The sequence below is a fragment of the Cyanistes caeruleus genome, chromosome 7 (assembly GCF_971803275.1).
Source record: "Cyanistes caeruleus chromosome 7, bCyaCae1.hap1.1, whole genome shotgun sequence".
Taxonomy (NCBI): Eukaryota; Metazoa; Chordata; class Aves; order Passeriformes; family Paridae; genus Cyanistes; species Cyanistes caeruleus.
The window spans coordinates 33574616-33590635 of record NC_141707.1 but is presented as its reverse complement, the minus strand read 5'-3'; the positions used below and the strand labels follow the sequence as shown (position 1 = coordinate 33590635).

At 38.8% G+C, this 16020-nt stretch overlaps 1 protein-coding gene across 3 annotated transcripts in view; it reads left to right on the top strand.

The window, feature by feature from the left end:
* DPP10 (dipeptidyl peptidase like 10) overlaps positions 1–16020 on the top strand; it is a 431847-nt gene that overhangs the window by 396984 nt on the left and 18843 nt on the right. For all 3 annotated transcript variants that reach the window (XM_086898812.1, XM_086898811.1, XM_023931361.2), the window contains 7 exons: positions 1932–2055; positions 4184–4222; positions 5303–5410; positions 8893–8984; positions 10416–10463; positions 11021–11142; positions 14885–14932. In XM_086898812.1, the coding sequence (XP_086754938.1) occupies positions 1932–2055; positions 4184–4222; positions 5303–5410; positions 8893–8984; positions 10416–10463; positions 11021–11142; positions 14885–14932 (581 nt within the window). The remainder of the gene's footprint in view (positions 1–1931; positions 2056–4183; positions 4223–5302; positions 5411–8892; positions 8985–10415; positions 10464–11020; positions 11143–14884; positions 14933–16020) is intronic.

Sequence of the window (16020 nt, the reverse complement as noted above, 5' to 3'; positions counted from 1 at the left end):
GGTGTTTTCAGAATTAAAATGAGTGGTTCATTATCACATGTAGTTATAAGGATCTTTCAGGGCAGAATCATTTTAGAAATAGGTAATGTACAGGTCATAACCATCTGCTGTTATGGAGAAATTCACTCCTACACAGAGAAACCACAGAAATGGGAAGGGAAGGGGAAAGAGGTTCTGTTAGTTAACCTCAGAAAATAACATTCTGATTCTCAGCCTGTCCCAAATTGTGTCTGGTGTAGGACCTTTGAAGATATTAAACTGTTTCCCTGATTTTTAGGACATTTGGGAACTTGATGTAAGATTGAATCGATTAAATGAAAAATTCAATGAATAAATTCAATGAAAAATTAATTTTCTTCTTTTAGGGATCCTGTAAAGGTGCTTGGTAATATTTCCCAAGTCCTGTTCAGGCTACTCTGATACAAAGATAGGGATAACACTTGCAAATTTTGCTCCTGAAAGTTTCATTCTGTAGAAAAATTTACCACCTCCTGTGCACTGTTAATGCCACAAAGAGACTGACAGTCTTCCTTCAGATACCTGATTGTATTTCATGAAATCACTGTTTCCCCCTTGGTGCTTCCATTTCACGTGTACAGTTATGTTTTCTTCAGTGACAAACATCATTTAATATGAAGCTTGGGAACACAAACTGATTGCTCTCCTGCTTGTGTCACCTGGTGTCATGGTAGATCTTGTTTTACTTGTGCATACATTTTTGCCCCTCAGTAAGATTAAACACTTGTTACAGAAAAAAAAAAAAAAAAAAGTAAATATTAGACTCAGAACACACTTGAAGTCCCCATTTCTTTTCATCATTCTGGTATCCAGATGTGCAGATATCTGTTTTACCAGAAGTCACATGTGAAAGCCAAAGGAATCTGTGCATGCTGGGCTGTTCAGGTATGTTCTGCAAACTGCACCAGGCTGGGTGAAGCTGCAGTGAACTCCTGCCTCTCCTGTGTGCAGCCTTGCAGCTGCTGCTGCTGCTCAGCATCTTTCATCTAGTAAGGAGGCTTTTGAATGTATAATTAAAAGCCTGTTGTCAAAGAGTAATGAGATCTTTATCAGTAATAGATTAAAAGCCTAATTATATCCAAGCTAAGCCCCTTGTTTTAAAGGGGGTCTGAGTTTTTTCTAGACAAGCTCACTCCACTGCTGCACACACCTCAGCTGGACTGTGAGAGCTGCCAGCTGCCAGCAGGGGAGAAGGGAAGGAAATAGCTGGGCTGGGATGCCAGCCTGCAACAGGTCTTAACATCCCCAGCCTGCCAGCCCAGCAGGATCCTGGGGGGAGGCAGGAAATCCTGCACAGCACGAGCCCAGGAAGCCTCATGTGCTCAGCCAGGGTTGCTGAGGGACAGACAGTTTGGCCAATATTATGAGCTGTTTGTAAAAACAGAAACATGAACACATTGATAGGGAGAGGCACCTCCCTTTTATCCAGAAGTCCTTTTATACAATACTTGTTATTTTATCATTTTGAAGTGGGCTCTAGCTGCACTCTAATATTACAGAACTTTTTTTCTTTTTTTTTCCTTTGGCAGTAGGATTGGATTATTTTGAAAAAATGGGTGTCATCTGAAGTTATTTGTTGTAGGCTGCCTTCTGTTGGAATTCAGTGCTTGCTTCTAAGCTGGCTGGAAAGTACACAGTTCATGTGTATTTGCAAGTATATGTTACACAGTTGGTAAAGTTTGTATATATATACAAAAATTTCCCAGAGGAGGATCACACTGAAGGACTGAGGCTTCCCAATTGCAGGAACACAAATGCTGAACATTTGGGGTCAGTTTCTCCATCCTTTAGTATTGGCACTGTCATGCAGTACAAATTCAGCATTTGAATGAACTGCATATATTAGATTTTTTCTAATGTCTAATCTGAAATATCCATGATCTGAACATTGTGTTTTCAAATGTTTTGCTTAGGGAATATTATATCACCATGGTCAAATGGATAAGCAACACCAAGGCTGTGGTGAGATGGTTAAACAGAGCTCAGAATATCTCCATCCTTACAGTTTGTGAAACCACGACTGGAGCTTGCACCAGGGTAAGTTGTTTGTGTTTTCTTTTTTTTTCCCAAGGTCTCTTTTCAAGGTTTCTTCTACATTTTGTTTTCATATTCAGGAAAAGATATTTGGAAATCAGTTTGCAGATGCAGTACTTGCAAGCTGAATATAATTAGTCAACAGGGAGGAAATGGATGTGAGAAAATTCCGAATGTGGTGAAATGAGTTCATGCAATTAGCAACTTTGAGTGACATTTTCAGAATTACTAAGCTTTGTTCATACATTAGCTTCATTGGAAGCTGCAGTTGCTGAACATCATGTACTTGGGATATAGCTAGAGCAGTGACAAGCTTGTCCTCTGACAGATATTTTCAGCTGACTGCTTTCTCCTCTCTCCCCCTGCAGAGTTTTGTTTCAGACCTTTCTGCTTCTCACAGCTTACATACACATAAGGAAAAGGTGTAACATTCTTATAACTCCTTCAGATTTGATCACAGAATTAAGTAACTTTAGGGGAAAAAAAATAAAAATTGAAAGGCAACAGGGATATTTCATTTTTGAATGTGAGCCAAACTGAAATACATTTTTCTCTTTGAATGCAGACACATTCCACCCCTGGACCCAGACTTTGACTTCTGACGTTCCTGCATTACATCTCCCCATTTTCGCAGTCAATCTTGCATCTTGAATGCATTTGGCTGCTTTCCCATTCTGAGTCACAGTCTCTTCCCAGAACCAGCTAAAAGTATAAATATTTTCTATACATGCTGATATCAGTACCAACAGATGCTCCAAAGCAGAGGGTATAATTTGGCACCGTAAATGGTTACGAGTGATTAATATTGGCCTCTGAGTCAAAAGGCTCCCATCAGTGTCTGCTACTGAAGTCAGTCATATTGAAGTGTTAGAGATTATTTCCATGCTTGTCTCCTTATTTTGCTGCACGCCACAGGGTGCTTTTCCTCACTCAGAAACTATGAATGAATCCCCAGCATATGGATTAAGATTGTGACCATGGAGATTTGGTTGCTTTCCACCTGGTTCCTGTGAGCATTTTGTCTTTTTATTAAGAAAGTTGGTCCTGAACCACTGCAGCTGCTTCTGAGAGGGAAAACTTTATGTTCTCCAGGGTCAATTGGACTTGTTGGAAGTAGGTATCCAGGGAGTTGTAATCCAGGACATAATGTAAGAGAGAAGGACTGAGAAGTCCCACTCCAGAATACTTACAGTGCAGCAGAGGACATTTTTAGGGGGTGAGGAATGACAGTAATGTACTCTCACTGTTGTGAGCACAGCCCAGGGCCTGCTCATCCTGCAGGGTTCCTACACTGCACCCTCTGGATAAGGTGATGCTCTTGAAATCATTAATGCATGAGGAAAGGCTAAATATTGTGAGAATTTAGCATTTTATCACACCATTTGATTTCATCTGTAAACCCTGTTTCTTCTCCCTAGGATGTTGCACACATCAGTTTCAAAAAGGAATGTACAGAACCAACTGCTGCAATAGCTAGAGATTTTCATTTTTCAGCCCATATACATACAGATTCTTCTATAGCTAATAAATTTTCATTACTTCACTGTGACTATGACAATTTGCAGCTGTTGATGTATATTATATATTTTTTCCAACAATGTGTGCATGATATTTAGTTGTTTGGTAGGGGTGGTTTTTTTTCAGATGGCATGATGAGAAATATGAGTATGAACAATAAAACTCAATAATTTGTTTTTATTTTTTTTCTCATCACTAATGCCACACTACAACCCATTAAAGCACGGGATTGTGATTTGAAAAGGTCTCACAATTTGAGCTTGATGCTGGCTGTTTGCCCAGTGTTGATGAAGGACCTAAAATATCCAGTTGTCAGATGATGCCTAGAGGTAAAAAACAAATAGAACTGCCTGTGTAAAGCTTTTTGATAGCTAATCAGAAAGGACTGAAATGGCATTCTTAGTTCCCCTGTGGTATTCTACCAAAAACTCTGAATAAAACAGCTGACTTTGTAATTAAATTATCATTTGTTTCAAGTGCCAGCAAAGAGATGAGATTGTAACACAGTAGAAAAAACCTCCATGAAATAGCTAGAGACCTTTTGCTGAATGTGGGAAATATTTTTATCTATAGCTATTCCATAAAGGCAATTTTTTTCCTTTTTTTCTTTTAGAAATATGAAATGCAGTCAGACTTGTGGCTTCCTAAACAGGTACAGTATAAATGCTATTTCTGGGTGCATAATGTGTAATTGCTTCATTGCCATTTTTATTTAACTGTGTGTTATTTTATAAGCTAATAAAATCCTGAGACACCTGTGAGGGTTTTGGAGGCAATATTCCCTTCAGTTTCTGGTCTGTCTGGATTCAGTTCAGTAAGCATTTAGATGAACAGCTGATTAACTACCTAAATCTGGGATAGTGGAAGACAGACCAGATGAATCCCATTCCAGGCATGTCCTACTTACTGTGATTTGTTTCTGATTTAAAAATGATCACACCAAATTAAAGCAGAAGGAGTTCAAAGATTAGAGGTCATATGGGCTATAATTGGAATGAGAAAGTAAAATATTTCTAAATTCATACCCAGAACAATATGTTTAACTAATATGTCAGCCAATTATTCCACTTTCATAGCTTCAGAAGAACTGTCCAATAACTGGATGAAACACATTCTATTTAAACTACATTTCAGGCTTCATTTTGCAATGTGCAAATGAGAAATCATTTTAACAGGAAAAAAAAAAGAAATGCTTTTATAGCCAACCATTTTCCTTTAATATTTCTGTGCAAAGCCAGACATGGAGAGATGGTATCACATCAGGCTACAATTTGTGGTAAAACCCTGATTCAGAATATGACTTCAATGTGCTTATTTTTTCCATACAAGTCTATCAAAATCAGTGGGCGTTAAACATGTGCTCAGTGAGTCCAAACCATTGAAACTTTTGTTCTCCTCCTCAGCAGTAGGAGTTATCTCTGTCATTATTTGTATGTCTGTAAAGGAAACTGTCCCCCTGCATTGGGAATGAGATTGCCAGAGCTTTCCTGGTGAGGGAGAGTTCTGCAAGGGCTGTAAGCCGTGCCTTAGCCCAGGATTGCACATGGCGTGAACTACACCCAGCTTTAACCGCCACATTTTCGTTAAACTTAGCAGAATATACTTAAAACCTAAGGATGGTTTCTCCATCTGACTTCTGAGCAAAACCAAGGAGACAAAAAGCTTTAGGCTGATCTTTTGTTAAGAGGTGTAATGAAAAGTGTGCCAGACTGCCACGATGTTACATTTGCAGAACGAAGAGCCCGTTTTCTCCAAGGATGGCAGCAAGTTCTTCATGACTGTGCCAGTGAAGCAGGGCGGCCGTGGCGAGTTTCACCACATAGCCATGTTCATTGTGCAGGTAAGGCTCTGTTCAGGCTGCTTTTAATATCCTGCTGGTTATCTGGGACTTTTACTGTGGCCCAGGGAAAGGCCTGAACTTCAGTTTAATCACAGCACTTGTGTCATGGTCGTTTGTCCTGCCCAGGTTGTCTCTCTGTGAAGTGGGACGTATTTATAATTTTTTCCAGAATAAACACTAATACTGCCCTCTCTGTGTACAATATACATGCCTATTTTTAAGTAATAAATATTTTTAAATGTTTATTCAGAATCTGCTCTTATACAGAACAGGAAAGGGAGGCAATACCCAAACTTAAAATTTGTGTGAAAGTTAGGACACTTTTATTACCCTTTGCAACAGTTTTTCAATGGCTTCCATTTCCCAGGGTCATTACTTTTTCCAAAGAAGAATCTGAAAGAAGATAAATTTGCAGTGTGACTTTGAAGGTCACCAGTATGAAGTTGTGATGAACTAATAAAGGAAATTATGCCCTGGAACGGAACACTCCAAGGCATCTATTTAAATCATCAGAGCATTAATCCAGGTGCTTTAGCAGGGCCATATGACATAGGAGGGATTACCAGGGTACCCAAAACATCAAAATAGCAGATTTGTGCCAGGCAGCTCTGTTACCTGCCTTTATTACAGTGTTCTGGTATGAACATTATTAAGTCTGAAATATGTTCACAGAGCACTGCAGACAGAACAACAACAAAAGAATTCTGACAGTTTAACCTGAAGAAACAAGAACAAAAATACTCCTTCACTAGAGTAAATCATCATTAACATCAGGAAAGAGTCAGTGAAGATAAAAGGGATCACAGACATGTCAAATTCTATTTCCTAAAGAAAACAGTAACGCAGATGACAATCTGGCAAAGATGTATTGATATAATCATAAAAATTCACACCTAAGCAAAACCATTTAGTCAATCAAGTCTTATTTTGATATCTTTCACAGTGTGAATAAGTACCTTTAAAATACATGAAATAATAATCAGATCTGGATCTGAAAGGTCACTTGCAACATGCCCAAGGATGTTACAAATGCAGTCAAGTGTGCTTTAACCTTGTAGGCTCTGCCATTTCTTGCTACTAAAAAGCCCAGGAAACTTGATCCTAATTCAGGAAAATATTTGAGCAAAGATTAAGCCCACTCCTATTCAATAAGGTAATTAAATACATGCCCACTTTTAAGCACATCTTTTAATTCCAGCAGAATGATGTTTAAAGTCAAGCTTATGTTTCAGAATTTACTATTCTGTCCCTTTCAGGCAGAATTAGAGCCCTAGGTACTGCACAGCTCCAAAACTAAAAAAATACTTCTGTTTTGCCTGCCATCAGCATGAATAAACAAATCTGAATGTTATCACCAATGACAAATTTGGCTTTGAGCATGTAGCTGCTCCTGAGAAAGAGGAAATGTGATATCCCATGTATCAGCCATTATTCATCAGTAAGCAACATTCTGTGTGGTAATGGGGCTGATACAGAGCAGTAAAGGGCAGGAAATATGTTTATATGATGTGTTTTACACACTGCATTAATCTGATTGTCCATTATTTCTAAAGCAAACACAGAGGCATAAAAAGTATATTAGCCGTTGCACATAAAGCCCTTTGTCACATTAGATGTTTGTCACACCTTGTGAGAGCCACAGCAGCACAGCAGGGGCCCTGCAGAATTTAAAGCAGTCAGCAGATCCCCAGTACCCAGCTGGTCACAGCATTTCCATGATGGAAAAGGGTAACTGGAATCTGGCACGGGGATTCTCATCCCTTCTCTGGTGCCACTCAGTAGAGACATCAGCCCATTGACAGAAATCAGCTTTCGTGTGCAGGAAAGTTACACAGAACCAATGTGGACCTGCAGGGATAAAGAAGCAAATTTTAATGGCTCTCTTTAATTTAATTAAATTAATTTCTTTCAATCTCACAACAAATGCTGGTCTTTCTCAGGCTGCATTTCTTTGCCTGCACTTCAGAAAAGCACATGTCAATGACACAAAGCACGTTAGCAGAGGCACCTAGTTAAATCTTTATGCAGGGAGAAGTTGCTGTCTAAAAGGCCCCTGTCTATCATAGATTATTTACTGTCTGAATGTAGAGGGCTGGGTGTGTGGGTTATTGTTTTCAAATGCTTTTAGTAACTTATGAAATATTTAAAGGAAACTAATCTCAAAATGGGATTGAATCATGTCTTACGTATCTAGACATTTCTTTCATGGAGTTTTGCAACTCTAGAAAGTCTCTTTTTTTTCCAACCACAAAATAAGAATTATAAAATAACTTTAATGGATCAAGGCGATAACTTCCTGCAAGCTTCATAAATTATGTATTACGGCTGTAACCTTGAAAAATAACCATGTTTATTAACGCTTGGCTGCGCTTTTTATTGCTGTTTCTTGTTAGATTCTGTGATCTTAATATTTAAATATCTGTTTCAATAGCTGCAGCTTCTCTCTCTCTCTAGAGAAGAAACAGTCACTTACACTAAATCACTAATATGTATTTTAATCATTGCTGGAGACAGCACTGAATATCAGAATCTTCCTGAACAGGGAGCCCTCAGCATAAACATATGTACAGCACCTAGCACAATATCCTGGTGCCATTTGGTACTTGCAAGGCTTGTCACAGAATTGCTACATCATTCTTGCCTCATGGATCTGTTAGGAAACAGATCAGTTCCAAGGAACTTGGTTCTGCCTTGTCATCCCAACATGTCTCATAGATTATCTTTGAGCATTTGCTTCTTTTTAGTTATTGCTGCTGTTGATGTGGAGCCAGGGCACAGTTAAGAAACACATGGATTTAAAAAAACGGCCAATCTTTTTGCCTTTATGACTTTTTGTAGGCCTTATAACCACTGAGTATCACCTCTGAAATGTTGCCTTTTTTCTTTATAAAGTTTGTCTTGAATTTGAAAACTAATATGTGTGTCCAGGCCAAACATAAAAACCTTAGTATAGAAAAATCCACATAAAGTACATCCAAGCTGTGAGAGTTGAAGTTTTAACCTTCAGTAGCCTGAGCCACGATTTTACCTTTTGCACTGGGAAACACCCTCAGATGAGCTTCTCACTTAGGTTTTGTTGTTTTTAACCTGTGTCTGATGAAGAGTCTGCTGCAACTTCCAGCCAAAGAATTGATTTTACCTTCATTTCATCCTGACTTCTACTGTTTGTTGACATGGGGGCAACTGAAAGAAGTATTGTGCTGAAAACAGATTACTTTAATGACTTTGAAAGGCTTATAGATGGGAGAGAAAGGATAAGTGAAGATCAGGCCTGTCCAAATGTGAGGTTTGTGGTTTAAAGATGTTATGTTGCATAATACAATATAAATAAATAAAATAATTATATATAAAATAGGTAATTAAAAAAAATTATATTGCATTAAAGTTTAAAAAGTTGTAATCAGTAATGACATGTGCAGGCAATCCTGCTAGCAAAGAAGAATGTACCAAAGTGAAAGTTAATGTTTTCTATCTCTCAACAGGCTAAAAGTGAACAAATCAGTGTGAGACACCTGACATCAGGGAACTGGGAAGTTATCAAAATCCTGGCATATGATGAAAATACTCAAAAGATGTAAGCACTATTCTCTTCTTTTTTGGTAAAAATATTCAAGTTATTAAAGTTGAATCCATTTAACTCAAAATTATGCATCAAGAGTTTCAGTTTGGAGCATTACTGTAACTTTGACACACCTGAGCACGTAAGGTACAGCTGCAAGACAATTCATCTGCTGTTCTTTTCCTAAATGCTTCTTTATGCAGAGGGAAAGAACCACACCGTGATATCACTTGACATTATTATTTTGAATAAAAGGAGTCAACACACAGTGCAGCAGTAATAACATTTTGGTAATTTCTTTCCTGGAATCCAGATGAGAAGTCGTAGTAAATTTTTGGTGCTTGATAAAACATCACACCTTTACTACATGAGGTCTCAGAGTTGGTTCTGATCCAACTTCATAAATTCAGATTAGTGATAGATTATCAGGGCTCCTGATTCTCACCCACAGAGAAATCTTTCCACAGCCCATCTTAGTGTTAGAGTGGAAGGAAATGCAATGCATATTTGGTGGTTTTGGGGAGTTTAGAACACAAAATGTCTGAAGGCTTCACCTGACTTCAGAGGATCTTGATTAATTTTCACTTCTATCTGTCCACAACAAAATATGCATAAGCATAGCTAATTCTCATTTGCTTTAAAATAAATGATATTTCAACAAGAACATTTTTGGGGCTCTGTAGGTCCCATCTTTTCCACTTGTACCAGAGAAAACCCTTTTTTGACAAGTCTTTCTATGGGTTTTGAAAATATATCGATAGAGAATTTTCTGGTACTTCTGCAAGGCCCAGGGGTAAAAATGAGGTCTGGATGCGCTCAGGCTGCAGGGAGGTGACAGATGTCACATGGGCTGTCTCAGCCACTTGAGGGGATTGCCTTGCTCTCCTTCTGCCTGTCAAGCAGAAACTTTGTGGGGATCTCATCAGGGAAACACCAAGGCCTTGTCTCGGTGTTTTTGCAATGTCTCTTTCCACCTATGCAAAGTAGATAGAAAAAAAAGTTGGTTTGCAGCTCAAAAAGACTCTCAGATCTCATAAGACTTATTGTAATATATGAAATAATTTCATTGTGACCTCTGACTACTACTTGGATTTATCTTGCAAACTCTTGGAGAGAAGCAGAAACTTTCTCTTCAGTATTTTTAATATGCAGAAGTGTCCTGGTTGCTATTGGAGCTCCTGGGCATGACAGGAATTAGAGCCATGAAATCCTGTTTTCATCACTGTTTTAACAGGAAATTGTATAGCTTCTGAAATAACTAATCTGTTTATTGGATCTAAATTTAATCTTGGAACTTGGGTTCATATATAAGTATTTGATCTTCATGGATATTTGTGAATGTTTAATTTTTAAAAATGTTACTTATGGTGTCTCTCTCCTCTAAACTCTACCCAAATCAGACAGTTTACCAAACTGAGTTTAACTTTTTTCTTCTTTTGGATGTAGTTATTTCTTAAGCACTGAAGAGTCCCCAAGAGGAAGACAGCTGCACAGGTAAGAGGTGCATGGGGCTGTAGTATCAGCTTCTTCATCCCAAACCATATGGTGCTTGGGTAATCATTTACATCATGTAATAATTTGTATGCTCGAGCTGCAACAAGGAAAGAACCACAGCTTCTCAAAATTAAAACTGCCAATTTCTAAAAAACAGAAAAGTTTCTAACACAAAATGTTTTTACCACTTATATCTTCACTAGTCCTTATAAGCATCTAAGGAGTTAAACCTAAATACAAGCATTAAACATGACTGTGTTTTAAAAGTAATCAAAGTTTCCTAAATAAAAATATTTAGAGGGTTTAATCATGAAACTTAAAGTGTGGGGGCAAATCACCCTATCTTCAGCACTTAAATCTGAGGTTAGTGAATTTTTCATGGTTTCCTACTCATGCTGATGTTACGCTCCAGCAGTGTTACTGCAGTGCCAGTAGTGCTTTGGGCAGCTTTTGGATCCTGCCCACATAGACAAGTTTACTTTATTGTATTTTATTCCAATAATATATTATTCCAATAAATATTCCAATGTCAAATTCTGATCATTTTCTTCCCCCAGTGTATCAACAGTGGGGTCATTGAATCGTCAGTGCCTCTCGTGTAACTTCTTGAAGGACCAGTGCACATACTTCAGTGCAAAGTTCAGCCCCATGAACAGGAATTTCCTCCTGCACTGTAAAGGTAAGGCAAATGCACAGGCTGCAATGCTGTCTGCTTCTGAATTAATGCATTCCCTTGAGAAAGGTGTTAGGCTGGAGTCTAACATTTACCTCAGCAGTGGATTACTCAAAGTTCTGTACAGAGCCTGTTCTAAGACTGTGAGTAAAGGTGTTCTGTGAAATAGATAAATTATGAGTGATGTCAGAAAGCTGCTCCAATCCTGACCCCTATGTCCAGTAAAGGGCATCAACTTCCATCCACTCTAAATAGAAATCCTTCACCAAAAAATTCATAATTTTGGTGATGGTACTGTGGTTTGTAATAGTTTATTATTTTATATATTGGGGTTGATCTTGTGTGACTATACCTAGTTAAAAAATGAGAGCCTGTGTTCTCTAGCAATGTCTGTACACCCCCATAATTATATGTATGGGTGTACCTACCAAAAAACAACTGTTTTAATCCCCAGAGACAGATCCTCTGTATCAGTGCAATTGTAATAAATAACTCAGTGTTTTACTGTTAGCTGCATTCCAGTAGCATTAAATGACACCAGTTGGCTTCAGAATTTCTGTATAAACAAAAAATTAAAACCATCTCGCACAGAGAAATTTATAACCTACACACAGGAAATAAACCCTGATATATAAGTGATAAAAACAGGGTTCAGAAAAGCATGAGACAATGCATAATAAAGTACATAGCTGTACATAATAAAGTGCCTGTTGTCCTTGAAACTTGCAAACTTTTACAGACACCATTCCCCCAGTATGTTTTCATAGCTAGGACCAGAGTGCAAAGAGTAGAGGACAAGTCATCTGAAATACATATGAATAGCTCATTTTATATTCATGTTGTTTCTCTGTTTCTTTCACAACTCTACTTTTTTTTTTTTTTGCCCACACAAAAATAAAATACCTGCTGACTTGAGCATTGAATGTATCCAAACAAAGAAACTATGAGTAGATATTGGCTAAAATAAGGGGTTTGGCTTTGGTTTTGTTGTTTTGGGTTATTTTTTTTTTGTGGAAATGCACCTGCAGTACACAGCTGATTAGAAGAAGAATGTTCATGTATGGTTTATACATGGTTAAATCTGCAGCAGAAGTCATGGAGCAAATCTTGAGGTCCTTCTCTGAGTAATGAGCTCCTCATGCTTTAGGCAGAGTTTTCCCCTGTGCTTGACGTAATCCCTATGGGGTAATTCTTGCAGGAGAGAGGGTTGATAAATTGGGAAGAGTTTTTTGCCCTGAATCAGCAATGTGCCAGGGTCCAAAAGCATCTTGTTGCTATTTTAGCAAAGTATATTCAGCCTGTAATTTTTAATGTGCATCTTTGATATAAAAATGTGGATGCCAGCAGGGGGTTGTGCATGTGATTACTCACAGGCTCACGACTTTCAGTGACTTTGGCAGTTCTCTGTTGGAGCTGGAAAAGCTGCAGATCATCCTCCCCAGATTAAACCTACACTCGGAGTTGCAGTGGCCTGCCCTGAGCTGTAGATGTTGGGATGCTAAACCACTGTCATTAATTGTTTCTGCCTCTAGCATTAATGTAGAGTTAGTTCTGGCTGGGAGTTACTCAGGATCTTCTCCTGTGTTTCCTCAGAGCTTGGCAGGTGCAGCAGCAGCGTGGCTCCCGTGTAGTGCCAGTGCCAGGGCTGGGCTTTTGGCAGTGTCAAAGTTGATGGCAAGGTCACCTTAGAACTGGTATCAAAACTCTTCTGCTTTGAAAGGATGAGGCAAACTGCCTCGAGGAGACAAATGACACATCTACTGTGTGGATACACACTTGTTTTTCCACAGCAAAAAGCCTTCACCACATTGTTACAAAAGCAATTTGCTCAGGAAAACACTTGGGGGACTCTGAACTGGTTGGGTCGGTATAAGTTTCAATCCTTCAACCTCCTGTTTACCCACAAGCACCTTTATTAGGATAGTTCTTCCTTCTTAGTTTCCCTCAGCCAGGAGATCTGTCTCATTTTACCAGCTGTATCCGTCTCCAGAGGCTCTCCTGAGTGAGGAGTTATTTCTTGCCTGGTAGATGGAGGACTGGCTCCTCAGCACCTCAGTTTTGGCAAGCATATCTTTGCACTCATTTCCCACACTGCTTGTGGATTTTTTTTCCTTTAGCACTTCACAAACACTGGCAAGATATTTTTCTCCCCACTCCAAAAAGATAGTTTAGAGAGAGAGTAATTGTTTCTCTCCTTTTATACAGCAGGAAATAAGCTGTGGATTTGGGGGTTAGTGATAAGAGGTCAATGGGAAATCCAAGTGCTGTGCTTTGTTCTGATGCACTGTAACACAATACTTGTGATACAAATTTGCCCTTTTTTCTCCTCTGATCAGCATTTTAATCTACTGCAATCTCCTTTTTTTTCAAAATGTCATCGTCCTTCCATCTTTTAGTATGACAAATAGAGATAGGCTGGAAAATGCTGGTGCTTTCCCCTTCTTTGTTAAGAAAGAAACAGTCTTTCTTAAATAGGAATTGAAAGCAAAATGACAAATTCAGAAGACATCAAAAGAGCTGGAAATAAAACCAAACCAAAACAAAAGAGACATCTGAAGAAATTATCTTCTTAGAGAGCTAAGGCAGAAGGCTGTGATTTGTCAACAATCTACCTGTAAGTTTTTTTGTCAATCGTCCCCCTTGAGGGAGAGAGTGAAACTGATAAAAATCTTCAGTGAAGGCTGTGAATGTCATCAAGCTATTTATTTCAGGTATTTACATTTCCCTAGGCTCATGCCACAATTAATTGAGAGCGACAACCTCTCAAAACACATAAATTAAGCTCTGTCTCTGAACTCTCAAGGGGAATTGTCTTTTTCTCAAAAAGAGAGTTGTAGCTCCTAATTTCAAAGGGTCCATGCCTTCATCTGCCATGGGGTCCTCAGGGACTTCAGCTTTTCTGCATTGTTCTTCCTTGCCCAGTGGTGACTGAATGCTTGTAACTTAAACACTGAGGTAAAAAAGAGCTTCTCATGTGTCAGTTCCATGTTGGGGGTGGGGACACAAGATTTGCTTCTGCAGGTTTAGGCTGGTGGGGACCTTCAGAGCAGGGACAGGAGACTCAGCCACTTCTGGGTGTGCTGAATGCTTGGTCATGCCAGTTTCACATGCCACCTTGTGCATTTGCATTGTAGCTGTTGAATTATTCCTGATTTTCAATTTCTTAGTGGTACAATGAAAATAATGTGGAATAGGATTAGACTACATCACACCTAGATTTAGCTGTGATGTTGTTGGTTTTGCGGAGTTGACATATCAAGGGAGTTTCTTAAACAGATAATTATGTGAAATATATTTTTTCTACACCTCTATAGCTTTTCCACAGAGAAAATAAGGGGATGTTATCATTAATTAATTTCCCAGTCAAGGGAAGCCTGAAGTTTCAGGATGTCAGACTGCTATATTTTAAACAGTACTGTTAAGTGCATCCATAATTTTTTATTCTTCACTTAAAACTAAAACATGGAGATTAATAAAAAAAAAAAAAAGAATTCTCCTTCTGGGTGCAGGGTCTGGGCTGCTGAACAGGCAGAAGGCAGTGTCTGTTCCACACCTGGTTGGTCCTGTAGCCCAGCCTGTGTCATTTCCAAGAGGTACCAGTGGAGTTCCTGCTGTGTTTGAAGGGAATTGTGTGTATGGAGCTTGCAGGATCCTGTCTTGTGTGGCAACTGGTGCTCCCATTCTTTGTCACTGAACTACAGAGTACAAACTACCTCACCCTTCCTCTGTTCTTCTTTCCTCAAAACAGGACCAGGTGTTCCAGTTGTGAGTGTGCACAGGACAAGTAATACTGCAAGTGAGTATATCTTATGAAATGAGTCAGGTTCCTTATCGTCCCTAATTTCTCTGGGGAGTGTGGGAGAGGAAAAAGTAAGCACATGAAAATGTCATGCTAGTGCATGGAAACTAATTCATGTAAAGTGCTAATAATTACTTTTTAGCAACATCCACATCAGCAAATGGTAAGGAAAGCCATTAATCAAATGACTAAAACGTTTCCAGATTTTCAGATATCTGTTGGATTAAATGCATGTGAATAATCTTCTTGAGTACTTTACACTTGAGTAAATTAGATGGCAGGTTGGTCTTCATCCTTTTCCCTTCCTGTGTAGATCATGCTGCCATTGCAGTACACCTCCTGAATTTTCTGAGATGTTTTTAAAGTTACAATCCAATTATGTTGGAGTCAGGTACAGTCCTCAGATGATTGATCATAAAAGCTGACCTACATATGGTGATTTAGTCCTTCTATTTCTGAAATCAGAACAACTCCACTGACATCTTCAATGAAAACAATCCAGTAATAAAGGCTTTTAGGGAGGGTATTCTATACCTCTGTTTGTCGAGTTTTACTCATTATTTTCTAGTGTATTGATGCAAAATCTGTTATTGTTTCCTTGCTGCTGAGGGACTTTTTTAGTGGAAAACTGTCCTTCAGCACTTGAATTTTCCTGGTGGTGCAACTCTGCCACCTCCAGCTCCACTGTGACTCCACTAGTATGGAGATGTGGATTGCAGGAATGGGGGACAACTTGTCATTCAAAAGCACTGAACCAACTCTTATATATCCTCATTTCATTAATTGGATTATCCCCAGGATTTTTTCCAGAATCCAGAAATGCTGAACTGTACCTGTCTGCATCCCCTTTGTCCTGGGCCAGTCACTGTTCAGTGGAGCTAATCTTGTATATTGAAGTACCATCCTGATAAATAGTGCCATGCTAAGAAGTCTTAATTAATATCTGCACTTTAGTTTCTTTTTTCTTTTTTTTTTTTAAGTGCCATTGTTTGTGTTTGCAAAGCCCAGTGCCACAGCACACCCAGGGCAGGGAGTTTTATCCAGCTCAGTAAAGGGTAGCTATTGCTCAAATAAATGTGTTTTAG